The 25505-nt window shown below is 44.2% G+C and overlaps 1 protein-coding gene across 1 annotated transcript in view; it reads right to left on the bottom strand.

Moving 5' to 3' along the window:
• The window catches only part of LOC135174811 (liprin-alpha-2-like), a 485381-nt gene that overhangs the window by 81510 nt on the left and 378366 nt on the right, over window positions 1–25505 (bottom strand). Inside the window, 8 exon segments of the mRNA XM_064142364.1 lie at window positions 7109–7138; window positions 9390–9627; window positions 13455–13675; window positions 14189–14324; window positions 16263–16354; window positions 20476–20538; window positions 22862–22993; window positions 24424–24507. Of these exon segments, the coding sequence (XP_063998434.1) occupies window positions 7109–7138; window positions 9390–9627; window positions 13455–13675; window positions 14189–14324; window positions 16263–16354; window positions 20476–20538; window positions 22862–22993; window positions 24424–24507 (996 nt within the window).

Genomic DNA, 25505 nt, shown 5'->3' on the forward strand with positions numbered 1-25505 from the left:
ATGTGTGGAAGACAACTTCCCATCCCAGCTGTTACGTGAGCCTACCAGGGGGGCAGCCCTGCTTGACCTGCTGCTCACAAATAGAGAGGGCCTGGTAGGGGATGTGGTGGTTGGAGGCTGCCTGGGGTCCAGTGACCATGAAATTATAGAGTTTTCAATACATGGAGAAACCAGGAGGGGCATCAACAGAACCTCCACACTGGACTTCCGAAGGGCAGACTTCAGCCTATTTAAGGAACAAACTCAGAAAGTTCCTTGGGAAATAGCCCTTAGAAACAAAGGGGTCCAGGAAGGTTGGACCTGCTTCAAGAAAGAACTCCTGAAGGCACAGGAGCAGGCAGTGCCACTGAGCCGGAAGATGAGCCGACGAGGGAGGCAGCCAGGCTGGATGGGCAGGGAGCTGCTGAAGGAATTAAAGATTAAAAAGAGAGTGTATCACCTTTGGAAAAGAGGGGAGGTGTCCCAGGAGAAGTTCAAGGAGGTTGCTAGGTCTTGTAGAGGAAAAATTAGAGAGGCAAAAGCCCACTTGGAGCTCAGGCTGGCCACGGCTGCCAAGGAAAATAAAAAGTGTTTCTTTAAATATATGAATGGCAAGAGAAGGGCCAAGGACAACCGCCAGTCCTTGTTAGATAGAGAGGGGAATAGAGTGACAAAGGATGAGGAAAAGGCAGAGGTGCTTAACACCTTCTTTGCCTCAATCTTCACTAGTGGGACAGGTTGTCTCCAGGACAGCTGGACTCCTGAAGCGGTGGATGGAGTCAGGGACCAGTACAGTCCCCCTCTAATCCATGAGGAAGCAGTAAGGGATCTGCTAAGTCACTTGGATCCTCACAAGTCCATGGGACCGGATGGGATCCACCCTAGTGTGCTGAGAGAGCTGGCAGCTGAGCTGGCCAAGCCACTCTCCATTATTTATCAGCAGTCCTGGCTCACTGGAGAGGTCCCTGAAGACTGGAAGCTGGCCAATGTGATTCCCATACACAAGAAGGGTCGTAAGGAGGAGCCAGAAAACTACAGACCTGTGAGCCTGACCTCAGTGCCAGGCAAGGTCATGGAACAGGTCATCTTGGGTGCCATCACAAAGCACCTACAGGATAGCCAAGGGACCAGGCCCAGCCAGCATGGGTTTAGGAAAGGCAGGTCCTGCCTCACCAACCTGATCTCCTTTTATGATCAGGTTACCCACCTGGTGAATGTGGGGAAGGCTGTGGATGTAGTCTACTTGGACTTCAGCAAAGCCTTTGACACTGTCTGCCACAAGAAGCTCCTAGCCAAGCTGGCAGCTCATGGCTTGGACAGATTCACTCTGTGCTGGATCAAGAACTGGCTGGATGGCAGAGCTCAGAGAGTGGTGGTGAATGGTGCCACATCCAGTTGGCAGCCAGTCACTAGTGGTGTTCCCCAAGGATCAGTGCTGGGCCCAGTCCTGTTCAATATCTTTATTGATGATCTGGACGAGGGCATTGAGTCCAGCATCAGTAAGTTTGCAGATGACACCAAGCTAGGAGCAGCTGTGGATCTGTTGGAAGGTAGGAGAGCCCTGCAGAGGGACCTGGACAGGCTGGATGGGTGGGCAGAGGCCAATGGGATGAGATTTAACAAGGCCAAGTGCAGGGTTCTGCACTTCAGCCACAATAACCCCAAGCAGCGCTATAGGCTGGGGACTGAGTGTCTGGAGAGCAGCCAGGAGGAAAGGGACCTGGGGGTACTGATAGATAGTAAGCTGAAGATGAGCCAGCAGTGTGCCCAGGTGGCCAAGAGAGCCAATGGCATCCTGGCCTGCATCAGGAACAGTGTGGCCAGTAGGACAAGGGAGGTTATTCTTCCCCTGTACTTAGCACTGGTCAGGCCACACCTTGAGTACTGTGTCCAGTTCTGGGCCCCTCAATTCAAGAAAGATGTTGAGGTACTGGAACATGTCCAGAGAAGGGCAACGAAGCTGGTGAGGGGCCTGGAACACAAATCCTATGAGGAGAGGTTGAGGGAACTGGGCCTGTTTAGCCTGGAGAAGAGGAGGCTCAGGGGTGATCTTATTACTGTCTACAACTACCTGAAGGGACATTGTAGCCAGGTGGGGGGTGGCCTCTTCTCCCAGGTAACCAGCAATAGAACAAGGGGACACAGTCTCAAGTTGTGCCAGGGTAGGTATAGGCTGGATGTTAGGAAGAAGTTTTTCACAGAGTGAGTGATTTCCCATTGGAATGGGCTGCCCAGGGAGGTGGTGGAGGCACCGTCCCTGGGGGTCTTCAAGAAAAGACTGGATGAGGCACTCAGTGACATGGTCTAGTTGACTGGCTAGGGCTGGGTGATAGGTTGGACTCGATGATCTTGGAGGTCTCTTCCAACCTGGTTGATTCTATGATTCTATGAATCTATGATTCTGCCCTACAACCCAGTCACATCTGCCCTCATCTTGGTGTCATCTGCAAACTTGCTGATGACTGACTCCATGCCCTCATCCAGATCATCTATGAAGATGTTAAAGAGGATGGGGCCCAGCACTGATCCCTGAGGGACACCACTAGTGACTGGCCGCCAGCTGGATGTGGCACCATTCACCACCACTCTCTGGGTCTGGCCCTCCAGCCAGTTCCTAACCCAGCACAGAGTGTTGCCATCCAAGCCGTGGGCTGACAGCTTAGCCAGCAGTTTGCTGTGGGGGGACAGTGTCAAAGGCCTTGCTGAAGTCCAGATAGACCACATCCACAGGCCTCCCCACATCCACCAAGCGGGTCACCTGATCATAGAAGGAGATCAGGTTGGAGAGGCAGGATCTGCCCTTCCTAAACCCATGCTGGCTGGACCTGAGCCCTTTGCCATCCCTCAGGTGCACTCTTATCACCCCCAAGATAACCTGCTCCATCAGTTTCCCTGGCACTGAGGTCTGGCTGACAGGTCTATAGTTCCCAGGTTCCTCCATCCAACCCTTCTTGTGGATGGGGACCACGTTGGCCATTTTCCAGTCTCCTGGGACCTCTCCGGTGAGCCAGGACTGCTGGAAAATGATGGAGAGCGGCTTGGCCAGCTCAGCTGCCAGCTCTCTCAGCACCCTGGGATGGATCCCATCTGGTCCCATGGACTTGTGGGTGTCCAGATGGCTCAGCAGGTCCTGAACTAATTCTTCAGGAATTTCCAGGGGAACACAATGCTCCCTGACCCCATCCCCCAGTTCAAGAGGCCACTTGCCCTGAACTCCTCCCTCTTTACTGTTGAAAACTGAGGTGAAGAAGGCATTCAGGACCTCAGCCTTTTCTAAATCATCAGTTATAGTATTCCCCTCCTGGTCCAGTAAGCAGTGGAGGCTCTTCTTGCCCTTCCTTTTAGCGTTGACAAATTTATAAAAGTGCTTTTTATTATCCTTCACAGAAGTGGCCAGCCTAAGTTCTAGCTGGGCCTTAGCCTCTCTAATTTTTCTCCTGCATAATCTGGCTACCTCCTTAAACACGTCAGGAGAAGCCTTCCCCTCCTTCCAAAGGCAATACACCCTCTTTTTTTTCCCCAATTCCTTCAGGAGCTGTTTACTCATCCAGGCTGGTCGCCTTCCCTGCCGGCTCATCTTTCGGTACATGGGAACTGACAGCTCCTGTGCCTTCAAGAGCTCCTGTTTAAAGTAGGTCCAACCATCCTGGACCCCTTTGTTCTCAAGGACTGCTGCCCAGGGGACTTTGGAAATAAGTTTCCTAAGCAAATTGAAGTTTGCCCTCCGAAAGTCCAAGGTGTGGGTTTTGTTGTAGTGCCTCCCTACCTCCCTGCATATTGAAAACTCCACTATCTCATGATCACTACACCCCAGGCAGCCTCCCACTGTCACATCTCCTACCAGCCCTTCACTGTTGGAGAGCAGCAGGTCAAGCTGAGCTTGACCCCTAGTAGGCTCACTTAACAGCTGGGTCATGAAGCTGTCCTCCATGCACTCTAGAAATCTCCTGGACTGCCTCCTCTCTGCTGAATTAAGTTCCCAGCAGATATCTGGCAGGTTAAAGTCACACACAAGGACAAGATCTGATGATCTTGAGACAGCCTCCAAGTGTTTGTAAAATATCTCATCTGTTTCCTCATCCTGGTTGGGTGGTCTATAACAGACTCCAACCAGGATGTCAGCTTTATTAGTCCTCCCTCTGATTTTAACCCACAAGCTCTCAACCCCTTTGGCCCTCACCTCAAGCTCAGTGGCATGGAGTGACTCCCTAATATACAGGGCCACCCCTCCTCCTCTTCTCCCTTGCCTATCTCTCCTGAAGAGGCTGTATCCCCCCAGTATAGCACTCCAACCATGCCTGTCATCCCACCAAGTTTCTGAAATGGCAACTATATCATAGTCACCCTGGTGGACCAGGACTTCCAGTTCCTCCTGCTTGTTACCCAAGCTGCATGCATTGGTGTAGCTGCACTTCAGCTGGGCTCTCGATTCCTCAATTGTCCCTAGTTTCCTTCCCACCCTCTCCTTCTCAGAGAGAGTAATTGCCTCACCCACCCCCTTCATATCTAGTTTAAAGCCCGCCTAATGAGCCCTGCCAACTCCATTGCCAGGACTCTCCTGCCCCTCTTAGATAACTGAACCCCATCACGATCAAGCAGGTCCGGCTCAGTAAAAGTCCCCCCAAGGTCGAAGAGCCAAAGCGTCGCCACTCGCACCATCCCTTGAGCCAGTTGTTGATGTCATAGGTTCTGCTGTTCCTCTCTGTGAACTCCCTTGCCACAGGGGGAACTGAGCTTAGATGTGGTGCTTAGTGATTTGGTTCAGTGGTGCACTTGGTAGAGTACAATTAATGGCTGCATCTGATGATCTCAAGGGTCTCTTCCAACCTGAATAATTGTATGATTCTAAGTGCAATTTTTTTGAGCAAATGGTAAAGATTCCTATTTTTGAAAGAGGCTACTGGGAAAGAGTATTGGCCTAAATGTGGCTGCCTAAAGTATGGATTTGAAAGGAAAGGGATTACACTGGCAGAATAAATTAATTCCTTTTGTGCAAAAAAGGTTGACCCAGTAAAGGTCTAGACATGTAGACCTGCAGTAGACAAGACTATTCAAGTTAGCAAGGTTCTCAGGGATTTAAGGGAGAATGTAAATACAGACATAAATAGGACCACTCTCCCCATAGCTTGTTAACAGAATGGTCAGACTCATAGAATGATAGGGACTGCAAGGGACCTCTTAGAGATCATCTAGTTCAAGCTCACTGCCAAAGCAGGATCACCTAGTTCAGGCCACCACAGGAATGCATCCCAGGCAAGATTTGAAAGTGTCTAGAAAAGGACACTCCACAGCCTCTCTGTGTAGCCTGTTACAGTACTTCGCCATTTTTGCAGTGAAGAAGTTTCTCCTTAAGTTCAAGTGAAACCTCCTGTGTTATAGTTTGTACCCCCTGTCCCTGGTCCTGTCAATGGCCACTACTCAGAAAAGCTCAACCTCTGTTCTTTAGATTTATAAGATCCCCTCTCAGTCTGCTCTTTTCCAGGCTAAAGAGTCCCCGGTCTCTCAGTTTCTCCTTGTAGGAGGAATGCTCCAGTCCCCTAATTGTCATTATGGGCTTCCAATATAGTCTCACTGAATCATAGAATCAGCCAGGGTCAGAAGGGACCACAAGGATCATCTAGTTCTAACTCCCCTGCCATGGGCAGGGACACTCTCAAACTGGAGAGGCCAGAGCTGGGCACAATACTCCAGGTGCATTCTCACCAGGGCAGAGTAGAATGTTTGAGAATAATCACGAATGAAAAATAATTCTGTCACAGCATAAAATGATTTATCTTAAATGTCACTTCATCTTATGCAAGATAAATCTTATCTTCGGAGCAAATCTGCACACAATTTTATGTTTCAGAAGATTTCAAATAGTCTGACTCTGGTTCCTGCATTTTATTTTTTTTTAACTGCATTCACAGAATCACAGAAACATTCAGGTTGGAAAAGAACTTCAGGTGACAGCATCACCTCCCTGGGCAGCCCATTCCAATGCCTGACCACTCTCGATGTGGAAGAAATGTTTCCTAATGCCCAGTCTAAATCTCCCCAGGTGCAGCTTGAGGCCATTTCTTTAAGTTCATAGAATCACAGAATCAGCCAGGTTGGAAGAGACCTCCAAGATCATCCAGGCCAACCTAGCATCCAGCCCTAGGCAATCAACTAGACCATGGCACTAAGCGCCTCATCCAGTGTTATTTTTTAACACCTCCAGGGATGGCAATTCCACCACCTCCCTGGGCAGCCTATTCCAATGGCAAATCACTGTCTTTGAGAAGACCTTCCTCCTAATATCCAGCATAGACCTCCCCGGCATAATTTGAGACTGTGTCCCTGAGCTAGTTTGAGCCCAGCTAGGATATTTTGGTGAGAAGAATTAGATTATAGGCTGTGAAAAGGAAACAATGGTGATGTCTACTGCACTCACAGGCTTGCTGAGATGTATAAAAACAAGAACACAAACAAAGATAACACAGATTTTGCTCTCTGGCTCTGGGCTGCACTACTCCCTCTAACCTGCCATCTGTATAACTTATCCTTCTGCTTCCTAACCCCCCTGGCCGGCTCTCCAAACTCACCTTGAATATGAGATAAAGTCTGGGGTAAGGTAGAGGGCTAGGAAGGTGAAAAGGTGGTTGAGAGCTCCTCCTGGGTACTCTGGTTTCTGGGGGGGCTGTTGTGCTTCTGTATTATTTTTTAACTTGTATATTTCTGTATCTAGGTGTATAGATTGTAGATATCTGCTTTTATATTGTGCTAAGCTGTAAGTATAAAGCTTCATTTTCCAATTTCTAGCTTGACTGAGTCTAGTCTGGGTGATTTTCTTAAGTGTGGGGGGGCAGGTATCACCCAAACCATCACAGTCTCCTGGTTCTATTGATGGTTGCCTGGGAGAAGTTTGTGTTGCAGAAGCTACTGCTGCAAGTTATCAATAATGGCCTTTGATTCTGCAGCTTAGCTGTGACCCTTGCAATCCTTTCTATGTGGGATCAAATTTTTATCCTCAGGAATTGCACAAAAAGCAAAGGGAATGAAGTGCTTGGCAAGGAACCAATTTGTCCAAATAGCAGAACCATATGGTAAACACATTTTCCTAACATGAAGAAAACTCAAACTAAAACCAAAAGAGAAAGCAGCATACCTTTCTCCGATGTTTCCTTAGGTCACTCGGCTGAGATTGGTAACAAAAGCAGCAACAACATAAAAGAAAATCATGATTAATAAATCTTACTGGAGCACAAACTAGATGCCACACATTTGTTCCTCTCACATTCAGAAGCAGGAAGTGGAGATTTCATTCAATACCATCCACGTTATATGCTAGCTATACACTACATGTCATAAGATCACCCCTATAGCCATTCTGGGAAGGCAGCTGTTTGGCACAAAGTCACAGTCTCCTCCTTTTTCATGAACTTAGTAAAGAATAGGACATTGCAAGTAGGTTAGTTTTTTTTTTTTTTTTTTTGAGTTTGTATATAAATCCCTTCACTAACCCCAGCACAGAGACTTCTAAAACATTTCTTTGTAGTTTTATCTCTTGTTACAAGTGTATTGGGGTCTCAACAAGTACAAACACAAAATACCTTCAACAAATATGATGCTTGAAACAGGGATGTGCTAGTGTGAGCCTAGCAGGGATGTTTTGGTGAGAAGAATAAGATTTTGGGCTGTGAAAAGGAAACAATGGTGATGTCTACTGCACTCAAAGGCTTGCTGAGGTGTATAAAAACAAGAACGCAAACATAGATAACAGAGTTTGCTCTGTGGCTTTGGGCTGCACTACTCTCTCTAACCTGCCGTCTGTCTAACTAATCCTTCCGCTTCCTAACCCCCCTGGCTGACTCTCCAAACTCACCTTGAGTGTAAGGCAAAACCTGGGGTAAGGTAGAGGGGTGGGAAGAAGGTGGAAGGGTGGCTGGGAGCTCCTCCTGGGGACTCTGGTTTCTGGGAGGGCTGTTGTGTTTCTGTATTACTTTTTAACTTGCATATTTCTGTATCTAGCTGTATAGATTGTAAAATATCTGCTTGCATATTGTGCTAAGCTGTAAGTATAAAGCTTCATTCAATTCCCAGCTTGACTGAGTCTAGTCTGGGTGATTTTCTTAAGTGTGAGGGGGCAGGTAACACCCAAACCATCACAAGGGACTTCCTCTCTACTTCGCCCATGTCAAAGTGAATGGTGTTTTCAGTCACAGGGTATGAATTCATTCCTTTTTTTGGCGCATCATTGTTTAGCAGTAGAGGGTTGCTGGAATGTCTCTTGTTCAACTCTTTTTGCAATTGGTTTTGGTAGATGTCTCATTCATTCGAGGAAAACTGAAGATACTCTGCACAATTTATTTACTGCACAGAGCTGGGCTATGGGAACTCCTGCAGTACTGCTTCTCTAGCCAGCCCCTAAAGGATCATTTAGTAATTTGAGTTCTTGAGACCAGACCTTTACAGAACTCTTTGCAATATAAAGTTTCCACTTAGAAGATGGCTGACAGCCCATTGTGTCTGTCCCTAGACAGTAATGTGAACTCCTGAGGAAAGCTCTGCAGGGCAGAAGCATCCTCACATTGTTGATGAAGGTGAGTAAAGCTGTAGGCTGTGCTTCTGAGCACACAGTGAGGTGTCACTTCTGCAGCTTACGGTGTATCTGCAAATCATACAGACATATCCTTCTGAGTTTTAGCACAGCTGTAGATGGTAACCTGCAGTGAAGAGTCTACACTGTCATTTTGCATTTGAATCTGATGAACCTCCTGACCTCAAGCTACCATATGCAAAGGAAGGCAAACAGTTTGGTGGAAGGTCATTTTAACTGTCGCCATTTATGTCTAGCCAGGCAAACTGCATATTAAGGAAAGTATTGCTTTTGAGAAGCGGGTGGCACTGCAGCAGCCTGCACACCCACCTCATCCACAATGGTCGGCCCACCATTTTCATTTCTGCTGTTCAGCAGTGGGAACTGAGTCCGGCAAAGAATCAGTGCCACAGTCTGACACAGCTGCTAGCCCTGATTTCCTCTGTGCTGGCAGCCCTAACCTCCTCTGTGCTGATCGTGGTTCCCAAGAAGGCAACAAACACCATCCTAAACTGGGAGAGGCAGAGGTAGATAAGCAGAAAAGAGTACACCTAGTGGGCAAGCAGTATATTGACTGTGAGTGGTATTTGGCTACAAGAGCCTTCTTTTCCACTTCAATTAATATTTTATATTTTGCTGGTTATTACTAGATCTAGTTATTATGTGAAAAATGTTTTCATGACCATGCCAGAACCCATTATTATTAAGATTAGTGGTTGGGGGGTAGCAAGAGTTCTGAACATCAAAATTAATAAACAATATTAATTTTGGAAAAAACGTAATCTCACATTAATTAATTTTCCCCTCATAATGGTATCACACCTAAAACTGTCATCACAAAACTTCTTACCAGTGTCATAACCCCCATTCTGTCCATCTCCCTGGCTGGACTGCGAGGGGTAAGTTTAGGAGTTGAATGTCCGCTGGGAGGAGATGAGCTTGCAAGTGATGATGCCGTCACCGAGCCAGTAATGGAGGTACCTTGGTGGACTCTGGCTAGATTTAAGCCTTCCAGGCTCACACTGGCCACTCTGTTCTCTATCTCTTCAGCACGCAATTCTGTTGACTCTTTCTCTTCTTGGATTAACCTTAATAAATAAAAGAAGTAGTGTGACTCTATTGTCTCTGAATACCTCAAAAACAAAATTTAAAAAAAAGTCTCTTTTCAAATGAGATCTGGGCTGCGTCAAGAGAAGTGTGGCCAGCAGGGAGAGGGAGGTGATCCTCCCCCCTCTACTCCACCGTGCTGAGACCCCATCTGCAGTACTGCATCCAGTTTCTGGAGGCCCCTAGTACAAGAAGGATGTGGAGGAGTGCTGGAGTGTGTCCAGAGAAGAGCCTGAGGATGCTCAGAGGGCTGAGCATCTCTCTTATGAGGATAGACTGAAAGAGTTGGGGGCTGTTCAGTCTGGAGAAGAGGAGGCTCCAAGGTGACCTTCTTGTGGCCTTTCAGTATCTAAAGGGGGCCTACAGAAAAGCTGGGGAGGGACATTTTAGGCTATCAGGGAGTAACAGGAATAGGGGAAATGGAGCAAAGTTGGAGGTGGGGAGATTCAGACTGGGCGTGAGGAGGAAGTTCTTCAGCACAACAGTGGTGAGAGCCTGGAATGGGTTGCCCAGGGAGGTGTTGAGGGATCCATCCCTGGACGTGTTTAACACAGGCTGGATGGGGCTTGTGGCCATCCTGATCTAGAGTGAGGTGTCCCTGTCCATGGCAGGGGGGTGGTTGGGTGACTAAGATGATATTTGTAGTTCCTTTCAACCCTGACTGATTCTATGAAATCTTAAAGTAAAACAAAATGAAGATGAATATCATGGGTAACTCCAAAATAATATCAAAAATAATATACTTTTAATCACTAGAATTATAAAATTATTGTCCTTAATTCATTCATCCTCAAAAAACTATTTGAAGAATCTGCCCAACAACAGGACTTGACATATGACTTTCCAAGAAGTTTGGAGTGGGTTAAAAAATCTGATTTACCCTAACCAAACTTATTCTAATCTTGACTTGGCTTCATCTGATTTTCTGTTCCCAAAGCACAAGACAAGCACATATTTAAGACAATGAAACTGGGCCTTTAAGAAGGGAATCACTAAGATAATCCATATTAATACAACGAGAGAACGTGCAAACTAATTTGCCTGTTTCATCCCTACAAATCAATGAAAAAAAAAGTATTTCTTTCTAAAGCATTATGGTTTTAAGTGTATTTCATTAAAATAGCTCACTAGATGTCAGAAAATAAGCTTCTTAAACATATATAGACACAGTAGGATGCTTTTGTTGGGTTCTTTAGTTTTGTTTTTAATTGTGATTGTACTTAGAGTTGTAAAGTGTGTGTAAGAGAAACACACACTTCCCACTTGGAAGGGGGAAAAAGGAGTCTTTTTAGTTTTTTGTTTGTTTTTTTTTAAGAAAAAAAGGAAAAAATGATACAGTATCAAGCTTAAAAGTATAAACTATCAAGGTTAAAGGAGAGAATATGAAGTTTGGGCAGGCTGAAACTGTGAATCATTCTATGTTGAAGATAGATAACTATAAATTCCTGTGCTCATAGAATCATAGAACATTAGAATCAACCAGGATGGAAGCAACCTACAAGATCATCCAGTCCAACCTAGCACCCAGCCCTAGCCAGTCAACTAGACCATGGTCACAACTGGTTCATGCTATATACTTGTTGTGGTTTGGATTTGCACCCCAACAAATTGGAAATATACCCCCTGCAGTAAATTTACCACACTACTCAGAATTTTTGGCAGGTTAAATGAGAATTATATTTTACAAACACAGGCTAAATATAAAAGTGTAAAAGGCAATAAACATGCTGGATGAGGCACTTAGTGCCATGGTCTAGTTGACTGGATAGGGCTGAGTGATGGGTTGGACTGAATCATCTTGGAAGTCTCTTCCAAACTGGTTGATTCTATGATTCCATGATAGGATTCTATGATATGGGAAAAGGGCTAGAGAACATAGAGTGTAGACACCTAGTAAAATCATTAACTGTGTGAGCACTGACATAAAGCATCACCAAGGAGGATAAACACAAAGGACGTGGGTTAAGCTTGAGAGAGTCTTGAAACACTCTCATGGAGAAGGAAGAATACTGTATTCAAAGATGAGAACACTGGGAGACTCCCAGACCAAGAATGTGACCTACAACTGATGCTAGGTGGTTGAAAGGTAAGGATGTCAGCCTTCTTCCCAAAGACCTCCAAAAGATGAGCCACCAGGTGGCAGTGTAAAGAGGAGGGACATAAAGGAAATAAGTTCCAGGAACTGATTGTAATAACTTCCACCAATTCCAAGAAGAATTGTAAACTAACCGACCCCTGTATTAAACATGTATGATTTTGTAGAATAACTATTTTACCTGAACAAGATGAAGTTGCACAAGGGCTTTGGAGGAGGACCTCCCCTTGTCACCCAGTGCTGATAAAATATGCCTTACCTAATAACACTTTGAGTGAGGTCTCATTTCCCGCAAGTCAGTATATTCACATATTATTTGCAGTTCTGAAACAACACAATGCCCTCTCATAAAATATTTCAACTCTCTCCCCACACTGGACACAAAGCCCAGACAGGCTGTACACAGCCAGCCCACTCTCTCTCCCCGCCCTGTACCTTCACCAGTCAAAACAAAGAAGACTACCAGGCAGCAAATAAGGTCAAAGTGTGCTGGTTTGAGGCTAATTGGAATATTTTAATGAGAGAAATTAGATCATTGGCTGTGACAAGAGAATAATAGTGATGTCTACATTACCTATTTGTCCTGCTGAGACACATAAAAACAAAGAATATAAAAAAAGACAGTCACCCACTCAACTATCTCTGCCTGAACCTGTGTGTGCTAGTTTGAAGCAAGCCAGAATGTTTTGGTGAGAAAAACTAGATGATAGGCTGTGAAAGGAAAACAATGGTGATGTCTCCTTCCCTCAGAGTCTTGCTGAAGAAGAATGTAAACATTAGATAACATTTTCGCCATTTTGTCTTCACTTTCTGGCTGGCTTCAGACTGAGCTGCATCTCCCTAACCTCTCCTGCCACTAACCTTGCTTCTTAACCTCTTGGCTGAACCTCTATTCTTCCTTAGGACTGGGGTAAGGTTGAGAGGGGCAGGGGGAAGGTGCAGGGGTGGTTGAGAGCCCCTTCTGGGGACTCAGGTTTCTGGGAGAGGAGTTGTGCTTCTGTATTACTTTTTACCTTGTATATTTCTGTATATAACTGTATATACTGTAAATATCTGCTCGTATATTGTGCTAGCTGTAAATAAACAGCTTCATTTATATTCCCGAACTGGCTGAGTCTAGTCTGGGTACCTTCTAAAATGTGGGGGGGAGGGGAACATCCAAACCACCACACTGTGTAACTCAAAGTAATTATTCTTCTTCTAATCTCTTGCCGACCTTTCACAGCTCAACCTGCAAGTAAAGGGGATCCTGGGAGGGGGTTGGAAAGAAGGAAGAAGGAGGGGAGTTGCTTTGAAAGACTTCCTGGGTGTCTCTGCTGTTTGGGGAGGGGAGTGTGGTGTATCTCTGTATTACTTTTAACTTGTGTATTATTGTATACAGCTGTATATATATGCTTGTGAATTGTGTCATGTTGCAAATACATTGCTTCATTCCTTAACTTCCATCTGGCTGAGTTAGTCTAGTGAATTCATGTGTGTGTTGGGGGCAGAGGAGGAAACTCCCTAACTGGCACACAAAGAAAGGCAAGCAGCAAGCAAGAAGCAGCAGAGAGAGAGAAAGAGCAAGTTTGTACAGCAAAATATAAGGTATTTAGAAGACCAATGGAATTAGACAAACTTATCATTATTATTCTGTGTCAAATCCTAAAAATGATTATCCTTTAATCAAATTCTCTGGAAAAATCAGGCAGAGCCTTAACATGGTAACAATACCTGATTTCTTTATTGATTGCATCTAGCTGTTCCTGAAGCATCATGGCCAGAGTCTGAGCATCAGAATGACCACTTGGTGATAGGAGGTCCATGGAGCTGAAAAGTGTTTCTCTATCATCATCATCGATGTCAGACATTTCAGTGTCACTTTCAAAGGGATGGCTGCTCAAAACGCCAATCTGCTGGGTCCTGTTCCATTCACGATCACCAAGTGATTTTACCTGAGCAGGAATTAGGTGGCATATGGCTTATTCCATGAAGAATAACTGCAAACTTGAACTTTTAGGAAACGAGATAGGAAAGCAACTAACATTTAAGAACACATCAGTGGTTCACTTTTCATTAACACTTGTGATATTGTAAAGTATAGCTGTAAAGTATTTTCACATAATTTCTAACGGTACATAAAATTACTACCAGGGACCTTTACACAAAAAGAGATCCAGAAAAGACAGACAAACAAGTATGATTGAACTTTGAATGTCAGAACTTCAACCTTTTCTGCTTTCATTTTAGTACACCAGTACTCTTGTATGAGCATATGAGGTTACGCTTTGGTGAATATGGGTGGAGTTTTCTTGTTTTGGTGGGTGGTGGTTGCTGTTTGGTGGGGGTCATTTGCTGCTGTTGGGGTTTTTTGTTGCTTTCTTTGTGAAAAAACACAGCCTGTAAGCTTAATACCATGAAACATGCTATCTTATCAGCAATATATGAGAAGAAATTGGTGGATTCACCTTTGGTTCATCTCTGCGTACTCCCATCCGGCCTCTTCTAGGTCGCCTTATCACTTTAGTTGACCGATAGTCACCCTGGCTCTCAACCAGGGAGCCCACAGAATACCTCAGCTCCGCTGAGGTGTCAAGGTGAGGCCTATAAAAAGAACCACATAATTAGACTGAGAGTGTAACAATGATAGCAACAACAGTCCAGTGACCTTCAATCTGTGAACACAGACTTAAAGTATTTTGTTCCATGTAGTAAATGAAAAAAACACATCACAAAATGTTATTGAAAAGTGAGAACTTAAAATCAAATCATGAGAAAATTAAAGAAAACAAAAATCTTTGAGTTTTCAAAATTAAGTACATCCAAAACTTTACCAAGAAAAATGAAGCAGATTTGAGAACAGGTAAGAGAACTGGTTGCTGAAGAGGCTACCCTGTATGTTTTCCTTCCAGTACTCTCCTGAATGCCTGACGTTATTGTAAGCCTGGTACACATTCTCATCTGGTGGATGAGAAGCTCAACGTGAGCCAGCAATGTGCACTTGCAGCCCAGAGGGCCAACCAGATCTTGGGCTGCATCTCTCCCTCTACTCCGCTCTGCTGAGACCCCACCTGGAGTACTGCATCCAGTTCTGGAGCCCCCATTATAAGAAGGAAGTGGATGTGCTGGAGCATGTCCAGAGAAGGGCCACTGGCATGATCAGAGGGCTGGAGCATCTCTCCTATGAGGACAGACATCTCTCCTATGAGGATAGACTGAAGAGTTGGGGCTGTTCAGTCTGCAGAAGAGGAGGCTCCCAGCTGACCTTATCTGAAGGGGACCTACAAAAAAGCTGGGGAGGGACATTTTAGGCTATCAGGGAGTGACAGGACTAGGGGGAATGGAGCAAAGTTGGAGGTGAGGACATTCAGACTGGATGTGAGGAGGAAGTTGTTGAGCATGAGAGTGGTGACAGCCTGGCATGGGTTGCCCAGGGAGGTAGTTGAGGCCTCATCCCTGGACGTGTTTAAGGCCAGGCTGGATGGGGCTGTGGCCAGCCTGCTCTAGGGTATGGTGTCCCTGCCCATGGCAGGAGGGTTGGAACTAGATGATCCTTGTGGTCCCTTCCTACCCTGACTGATTCTATTATTCTATGATTCTATGATATCTTTAACATTTTTCTTTTGTAGGTCTGTGCTCTACATTATAAAAATATTTGTTATGGTATTTATTATTGGCTAGATATGACTTCTTCATTTTAACCCCTAAGTTCCCCTCCAGTCCTGTCAAGTCTTGGGACATTGTGGTGAGGCAGATATTTGTTGACTTCAGTCTATCTTTCCTTGGTAGCAGACACTGCTCCTCAGCCTTTATATTTTTGCTCAAACAGCAGCACAAAATGTTCCCTGAATGGTACAGTAGAAGCATTCTGCCCACAGCCTGTATAGCCCACTCATAAGACAGAAAGGTTCCATGCACGATTTTAGTATTCAGCCACAGCAGTGGAGACCTGAACCATTTCTACTTCTTAACATATAATATTACATGAATAGCATAAAACTACACATAAAATTGCATGAATAGCATAAAATACATAAATAGTTCTTTCCAGTGATGGTGGTGAGACAGTGAAACAGGTTGCCCAGGCAGGTTGTGGATGCTCCCTTCCTGGAGGTGTTCAAGGCCAGATTGGATGAGGCCTTGAGTGACCTGTTCTAGGGGGAGATGTCCCTGCCTATGGTGGGTGGTTGGAATTAGATTATCTCTGAGGTCCCCTCCAAAATAAACCATTCTATGATTGTATGATTTCTTGCTAACAAAAAACCCCAATTTTCAGATATAATTGCTAAAATAAATAAATATGATCATGAGTATGCTGATCAGCTTCAACTTCAAGGTCTCCTGGGGGAAAACCCAAAAGGTTGTTTTGCACATAGTACTGAAAATACTCCATAATTTAAAAGGCTTCCCTTCGTCTCAGTAATATTTAAGCGTATATAAGGCCCCATTTTACCTATGAAAAAAAGTGAAAAGCAACAGTAGTAATGATTGCACAGACTCTACATGCCTCGAAGTGAGGCAGTTCTTGCCATTAACACTTACCTTGACAAGGTTGGTTCGATTAAAGAGCCAGCCCTCAATTTCATTTGATCCAGTTCAGATCTTAGTTTCTCAATTTCTTTGGCAAGTCTTTCCTGGGAATGAGAATAGTAAGAGATACTTAATTGTGACAGGAAATACATTTACTTTATGAGGTCTTGTTCTTGTGAAGTTAAACAAGTAAGATCTGCACTGAATGTAGCAGGGACTCTAATAAGAACACACAGTGAATTCGCTCGAGTCTCATTATTGCTAATAAGAACTGTGTCAAGAGGAAGTTGTATACAGTTAATACAGCTAAGGTGAAGGAAAGAAGCAGCAGAATGCATTTGTACACTAACTGCACCCTCTGTGCCAGGCAAAGTTCAGCACATGACATGTCATTTGCCCTTTAAAGACAGATTATGTTCTGGCCTGTTTATTTACTGACAGAGCCACAGACTTAAAGACAAATAATCACATATTAGGAGACTTGTTGAGCTGCAGCTTTACAGCTCTGTCTTGGAAGCTGATGAAATTCCAGTCTGAGGTGTTGCTGGTGAAAAATCACCACGTGGCACAAAACTTGGATTTTTGGAACCATCTAACAAAAACACTAAGACAACACTAGGAGGAGACCTTGTAGTAGCCTTCCAGTATCTGAAGGTGGTAGACGGGAAGGCTGGGGAGGGACTATTGAACATTAGGCACTCATAGGCTTGCTGAGATGGATAAGAACAAGAACATAAATATAGATAACAAAGTCACTCTCTGACTCTTGTGGCTATATCAACTTCTCTCTCTAACCTGCTTGACTAATCCATCTGCTTCCTAACCCCCCTGGCTGACCCTCCAAACTACTACCTTGAGCACAAGGCAAAGTCTGGGATAAGGTAGAGGGGTGGACAGGAGGTGGAAGTGTGGTTGGGAGCCCCTCCTGGGGACTCTGGTTTCTGGGAGAGGTGATGTGTTTCTGTATTAATTTATTAACTTGTATATATCTGTCTATAGCTGTATAGATTGCAAATACCTGCTCGTATACTGTGCTAAGCTGTAAATATAAAGCTTCATTCTGATTTCCAGCTCGGCTGAGTCTAGTCTGGGTGATTTCATAAGAGTGGGGGTCAGGTAACACCCAAGCCATCACCACAAGGTCTTGTAATGACAGGATGAGGAGTAATGGGTTTAAACTGGTAGAGGGCAGATTTAAACTAGATATTAGCAAGAAGTTCTTTCTAGTGAGGGTGGTGAAGCAGTGGCACAGGTTGCCCAGGGAGCTTGTGGCTGCTCTCTCCCTGGAGGTGTTCAAGACCAGGTGGGATGAGGTCTTGAGTGACCCGTTCTAGTGAGAGGTGTCCCTGGTGGAGGGGTTGGAACTAAATGGTATTTGAGGTTCTTTCCAACCTAAACCATTGAATGATTCTGTGAAAACAAGCTTTCTCTGAGTTCTGTAAATAGTTATAAGATACTAACGAAATGAAATGAAAGAATTTTGAAAGAAATTAAGAAAGGACCTGGGATAAACATTTAACACTGCTGTTAATGTCCTACAGTTTAGAATGTTCAAAGTGCTAGAAAGGAAAAGGATCTGTACTTATGTAATAATTTTTACTACAGCACTTTTACACTGTTTCTAAGTGCAATAGGATTACTAAGATAACTTGGGTGTCACTCTGCTTGCATTATCTGCCAGTTATCTAGAGATTATTAACATCTGCTGTTATGGCCATCTATCTGAAACTGCATCAACAGTTTCTTCATCAAAATGATAAAAATAAGCCTTCCAAAGTGGGAACTTAGAAGGTCTGAAGTCAGATTTGTGTATGTCTGTGAAGAGAAATTATCTCCAGTTGCACAGAGTTGTAGTAAATATGTTTTATTCAATTCATTTTCCACCCTTAAGCAAGGAGTACTGTGTCCAGTTCTAGGCCTCCCAGTTCAAGAGGGACATCGAACTGCTTGAGAGTGTCCAGCACAGAGCCACAAAGATGATGAAGAGAATGGAACACCTCTCTTATGAGGAGAGACTGAGGGAGCTGGGGCTCTTTAGCTTGGAGAAAAGGAGACTGAGAGGTGACCTCATAAATGTTTATGAAGATGTAAAGGGTGAGTGCCAGGAGGATGGAGCCAGTCTCTGCTGGGTGATGCCCGATGACAGGAGAAGGGACAATGGGTGGAAACTGAGACATAGGAAGTCTAATTTAAACATGTGGAAGATTTTTTTTCACTGTGAGGGTGACAGAACACTGGAACAGGCTGCTATGGGGGGTTGTGGAGTCTCCCTCCTGTGTGGTCTGGTATAAGCAATACTGCTCTGGCAGAGGGGTTGGACTGGATGAGCTTTGGAGGTCCTTTCCAGCCCCTGACATTCTATGATTCGCTAAATTGCAAAAGCACCTTTGTGAACTTGAATAGCAGATACATTTATGTTAAGTATAAGTAGAAAAAAATTAAAAAAGGAAAAAGAAGTACATTTGGGATTGGAAAAAGGTTTATCATTAATTAGTCTGACTGCCTCACTAAACAGTGTTAAGGGTTAATTTGCAAGGAACTAAGAAATGCCACTTCCAGCTGTGTTTAGCATAGTGCCACTGCTCCTCTTAAGAAGTATTGAATCAAATCAAGCAATTGCATTCCTCACTGGCAAAGTGCAACCAGGTAGGCACACAGCTCAGTTCAAAAGGAATGCCACTTCCAGCTGTGTTTAGCGTAGTGCCACTGCACCTTTTAAGAAGAATTGCATTGAATTAAGCAATTGCATTCTTCACTGGCAAAGTGTAACCAGGTAGGCATGAATCTCTGCTAAACACAACTTTTTTCTGAATTAAAACTAATGGAATAAAAATTCCAGAGCTAGTAAAATTAGTATCAGTTTTAGTCTTGACTTCCTGAGGCTAGGATCTCAACCATGAACATAGCTCAGAACAAATGTTAAAGACCCTTAAAGCCCATATAAGGCATCCAGGTGATTCAGTGAATTATTGTTGATGCCAGGAAGATTTTGCATTTACTTAGACCTGAGCAAGGCCTTTGACAATATCCTGCACCACATCCTAGTCTCCAAGCTGCTGACACATAGGTTTGAAGGGTGGACCACGAGATGGATAAAGAACTGTCTTGATGGCTGCACCCAAAGAGTGGCTGTCAATGGCTCCATGTCCAAGTGGAGGCCACTGACAATTGCAGACCCTCAGGGATTACTCCTGGGACCAGTCTTGTTCAACATCTTTGTTGGTGTCCTGGACAGTGGCATTGCGTTTGCTGATGACACCAAGCTGTGTGGTGCAGCAGACATTCTGGAGGGAAGGGATCCATCCAGAGGGACCTGGACAAGCTGCACAGGTGGGTACAAGCCAACCTCATGAGGTTCAACAAGACCAAGTACAGTGTCCTGCATCTGGGTTGAGGCAAACTCAAGCACAAATCCAGGCTGGGCAGTGAGTGGCTGGGGAGCAGCCCAGAAGAGAGGGGCTTGGGGGTGCTGGTGAATGAGAAACTCAACATGAGCCAGCAGTGTGCACTTGCAGCCCAGAGGGCTACCCAGATCCTGGGCTGCATCAGGAGAAGTGTGGCCAACAGGGCGAGGAAGATGATTCTCCCCCTCTACTCCGCTCTGCTGAGACCCCCACCTGGAGTAATGCATATAGCTCTGGAGGCCCTATTATAAGAGGGATGTGGAGATGCTGGAGTGTGTCCAGAGAAGGGCCACGAGAATGCTCAGAGGGATGGAGCAGCTCTGCTATGAGGACAGACTGAAATAGTTGGGGCTGTTCAGTCTGCAGAAGAGGAGGCTCCAAGGTGACCTTCTTGTGGCCTTCCAGTATCTGAAGGGAGCCTACAAAAAACCTGGGGAGAGACTTTTTAGGCTCTCAGGGAGTGACAGCACTAGGGGGAATGGAGCAAAGCTGGAGATGGGTAGGTTCAGAGTGGATGTGAGGAGGAAGTTGTTCATCATGAGAATGGTGAGAGCCTGGAATGGGTTGCCCAGGGAGGTGGTTGAGGTCCCATCCCTGGAGGTGTTTGAGGCCAGGCTGGATGGGGTTCTGGCCAGCCTGATCTAGGGTAGGGTGTCCTTGGGCATGGCAGGGGGCTGGAAGTAGATGATCCTTGTGGTCCCTTCCAACCCTGACTGATTCTATGATTCTAATTAATTTACTATATACAGACTTCCAAATAATAAATAAATAACTTTTGATTAAAAAAAAAAAACAGTTACAATCGCAGTGTTTCACAGTACCTTGTCATGTAAAGACTCTTCAAGATTTTTTCTGAAACTTTCAGATTCTTGAATCAAAACATTCTACAAACAAAAAGAAGGGGTAAAAAAGAGAGAAAAATCAGACATATGTTAAATTTGAGATAGCGCCATATGCATGTAGCTTCCATGTACATGTAGCTTTCATGTAGCTAGTGAAGTTCATGTTCACCAGACCTTTAAAAATTTCTAATGCTTTTGTTTGAGTATATACTACATTTGTAACACTAGAAATAATCTAAACATGCAGGACCTCACTCTGCATCTTCCTTGAGCTGAGTTACTGTCGCACTCTTACACAATTCTTTCTCCCAGGTTCTTTCAGCAGGCCTATTTTTTGCTTGATGTAGCATTTTATTTCAATGATATAAACCAAACATATATCTGATATATGATATAATGATATAAACCAGACATGAGATGCTATTCTGACATACCCTTTTCAACGTGTCCCAGGTTCAGGCTATAAGGTTAAAAAAAATAAATTTCTGGGGACTAGAAGATTGTTATTCAATCCCATAATTTTGCCATCTCTTTATAGACTCACAACAAGGTCAGCTCGCTCTCCTTTCCTCCTCCTCCTGCCCTGTGGGTGTGGTGGGAGCTACTTTATTGGGAAGGACATGTAAGCAGTAGGCTTGTTTAGGCCTCTTTGGATGGTAGAAGCATTGGCGGTGGGGGAGAACTGGAGCACTGGGGAGGGTAGATTTAGTTTTTGGGATGGGGAAAAATTCAGCAGGGTTTGTCATGGATGGAGTAATTGCTTTGTAATGTCTATCGATGTATTTTCTCTCTCTCTAAATATATTTCTGTATTTTCTCTCCAATTTGAGTTGAGAGTTTAATTTCTGTCATCTCTCTTTAAAAACCCACAACAGAATAATTGGTGGCCCATATGGGGAATGAGATGGTTGCTGGTTTTGCATAGACTGAATTGGAGAAAAAATACAGAATTAAAGCTTAGGAAAAAATGGTGTCTCTAAGTGAAGCTGGTATGTAGAGTTGGAAGGTTTGAAGAAATGAGCCGCTCCCCTCTTGGGTGGTGGAGGGGGGAGAAGGAAGCAGCAAGAAGCGAGTTGAAAGGTCTGAGGTGGCAGGTCTGGGACCCCTGCTCCTGAAGCGGCCATAGCTCGCGCTGACCCACAGCAGGGTGCCCAGCGACCCTGCACGGGGCGAGCTGAAGGCCTGGGGTAGAGTGAAGCAGGCAAACCCCTGCGTGTTTTCCCCTCCTGATCGGGATCCGTGGGCAGTGGAAATGCAGGCAGCTTGAGCACTGCCAGTAGCCTCCCCTGGACCCGTAGATCCAGGCAGTGTTTCAAAGATGGCACTCCTTGGTGGGCTGATTGCCATTTGCGCCATCCTCTTGCTGGGCGCAGCCACTCCCTATTCAGGGGATGAGCTGGTGACTCTAGAAGAAACGGCTGTGCCTTCATACCCCCTCTTGTCCCAGCACAGGCAGCAGGCAGGCTGTGGCTGTAAATGATGAGTCTGCATTTGGAGTGTGTCCTGCTGGGGAATGTGAGGAGAGCAGCGATGGGGATCTCCTTCCCCAGCTGTGACTCATCCAAAACAGCAGCCGGGGAAGATATGGCAGGCGCAGCTCAAAGCAGCCAGAAGCCAGCAAAAGGGGCAGAACGAGCTGTGCTTCTAGATATTAAGCTCTTGATGATCCAATGAAATTATATTAACTTATCTATTGTTGCCATTATATGGCCTATCCCTGGAACGTTCACCTCTCCCCTATGTCTGAGCTAGAAAAATCAGCTCAAACGGCCACACAAAGGCACTGAAAAATTTCCCTCAGATCAAACTGGAATTGCATAAGAGGAAGTGCATAAGGAGGGTGGATGTAAAGGTCACTGGATTTGGATTTTGCACCGGTAGATAACATTCCCTCCCCAAGGGGAGCTGCTCCTTCTCCTGTGGTGACAACATTTTACTCTTAAATGATCTTTAAGGTCCTTTTCAACATAAATAATTCTATGAATGAGGTGAGGTAAAATCAGCAGGTTAAAATACAGAAAGTAACAGCACATCTGAAAAGTATCCATTCCTCAGTTCTCATCCACTTTCTCTCTCACTGTCTCATATTTTATCATGTTCTGGTCCTTTACAAGCTCTTCACTGGACCCCTTACTGATAAAGACTCATAACAGTCAGCATATCCAGTTCACAGCAGTTCTGGGAAGCTGCCCAACTATATCCTTGAACTGAGTTGAATGTGCAAGTTAGACCGTATATTTATGTGGCAATATATATATATTAATATACAAAGCCTGCAGGATGCCTCCATCATGCTAAAAGTAGAATGTGTTTCATAAGGGACAACCTTTATTAAGCTGAACTTTACACTGCTCTTTGCACTGTACCTTTTCTTCAAGTGCTGCCATTCTCTCCTTTAAGTGTAGCTGCAGACGCTCATTAGATTCTGTCAAAAGTCTGTCTACAGTATCCGATAATCTTTTGTTGTGTTCCTCATTCATCTTTTCTCTTTGTCTTGCCTTTAATGTAGAATAGAAGAGAGAAATTGGCAGAGTCCAAAATTAACAAGTACATACTGGTATCATTAAGGAATAGCGTTAAAAAAAACCAAACTGTAGATATTTAAAGAAATTCTACGGGAAATTAATGAGCTCCTGAGTAATATATGTTCTTTCTTGTGTCAGCAGAATACTTGGGACATTGTAACTAGTTGTATTGGGTTTGGCTGAGCTGGAGTTAATTCTCCTGGAAGCATCCTTCTAGTGCTGTGTTTTGCAGCAGTAGTTGATAATATACCAATGTTTTGGCTACTGATGAACAAGTACCTGGGCTGTGTTTCTCCAACATTTCACCTCCCTGAGAGTACACTGAGGGGCAAGGTCTTGGGAGGGGACACAGCTGAGCCAGCTGACTCAAATCGCCCAAAGGGATACTCCATGCCATGACATTAGCTCAGATACAAGAACAAAGTGCAAGAAGGAATGACAGGATATTCACCCACGGTGTTTGTCTTCCAGAGGAATGTAAAGAGCCCTGTTTCCTTGAGACCGACCACCATCTGATGCTGGGAAGTAGAGATCAACACCTCTGCTTTTTCTTCTGTGTAGTCTGTTGTTTTGCTAATCATTATTATTAAATTGCTCCTATCTTATAAGTGACTTTTGTTATTGTGCTAATTTCAAGCTAACTAGAATGTTTTGATGAGAAGAACTAGATTACAGGCTGTGAAAAGGAAACAATGGTGATGTCTAAGTCACTGATAGGCTTGCTGAGATGTATAAGAACAAGAACAAAAACTCAGGTAACACAGACACTCTCTGTGAGTCTCTCCCTGGACTTTGTGGGCTGAACTTCTCTCTAACCTAACCTGCCGTCTGTATGACCAACCCATCTGCTTCCTAACCCCCCTGGCCAACCCTCCAAACTACCCTGAAGCATAAGGCAAGGTCTTGGGTAAGGTAGAGGAGTGGGAAGAAGGTGGAAAGGTGGTTGAGAGCCCCTCCTGGGGACTCTGATTTCTGGCAGGGCTGCTGTGTTTCTGTACTACTTTTCAACTTGTATATTTCTGTATATAGCTGTATATATTGTAAATATCTGCTTGTATATTGTGCTAAGCTGTAAATATAAGCTTCATTCAATTTCCAGAGCTGCTGAGTCTAGTCTGGGTGATTTTCCGAAGTGTGGGGAGGCAGGTAACACCCCAACCATCACAGTTATATTTTCCTCTCTCCCCTGTCCAGCAAGAAGGGGAGTGATAGAGCGGCTTTGGTGGGCATTTGGCCCCCCAGCCAGAGATAAACCACCACATTAAAACATTGTAAAGTGGAAAGATGCTGCCATCAGTGCTACAATAAAACATTTAGCAGTAGATGGATTTGTGTGCTGGAGCACATAAAGTCGTGCTTCATGGAAAGATTAAAAGAAGAAAAGTGGTCTGCAATGTACATACTCTTTGAAGTTCCTGATTCTTCTCTTCAAGTTGAGCTTCTAAGTGTCTCATACGTTCCTCAATGTTTCCATGTCTTTCTTCTGCCTGTAAAAACACAGAAAGACTGTTTCTGTAATTTAAGTGGCTTTGTAAGTCTTTATCTCAGGAAAGTTTAAATAAAACAGAAAGCAAGCTACTACTAACTGCAAACTTAGTTTTCCAAAAAAGAAACTTTAATATTTCAACAGGCAGCTGAACAGCATCGCTTGAAATGTGTCAGCTACAAAGGCCTGTTACATCCAAGCATCAGCAAAACATTGGAGTTATTTATGAGCAATGAAATCAGCCAAATGTAACATGCAGACTGTGCATGGTTTGAACACAAACCTGCCATTGTAAAAATTGTAAGCTCCTGAAGCACTGAACTGCACGATGGTTGATTTTCAATTAAAAAAAAAAAAAAAAAAAAAAAAAAAAACAAACAAAAGAAGTTAAAGAAAATGGAAAAAAAAAAAACAAACAAACAAACTCAATTAGAGGATTCTATTTAGCAATAGAAAGTAAAGTCCAGTAGGACTACCTTCCTACGTATGGAGATCATTTCTTGTAGTTTAGCTTCCATAACATATTGATAATCATCAGATGAGGTAGAAGAGGTTGGATCAGACTAACGAGTCAAGGAAAAGGAGAGGGACAAAATTGAAAAATCAGAACTAAAGACACTGACACTGAACAGAACACAGCACAGAATGCTCAAAAGAAAAGTGTGACTGAGAATTTACCACTTATAACTGACAAAATTTTTTACATGGAACAAACTACACTGATAGTTGGTGAATATGATGCAGTTGATGCAGAGAAACTGAAAACAATGGAATGCTAAAAAAAAAAGCTATCAACCTACACATGGAGGTTAAAGGTTAGTGATGGCTGGCTGATGACATATTACTACAGAGTGGATTCAAAGCAATACTGTCTCATCTAATGTTGTTGGCTTCTTTTTATTTATGGCAAATCAAACACCAGAACAGGATTCTATGGAGGCAATGTCAGAAAGTCATCTTAAAATCCTTCTGTTATTTTATAAGAATGAAAACAATGCA

Source organism: Pogoniulus pusillus, chromosome 4 (assembly GCF_015220805.1).
Source record: "Pogoniulus pusillus isolate bPogPus1 chromosome 4, bPogPus1.pri, whole genome shotgun sequence".
NCBI classification, from domain to species: Eukaryota; Metazoa; Chordata; class Aves; order Piciformes; family Lybiidae; genus Pogoniulus; species Pogoniulus pusillus.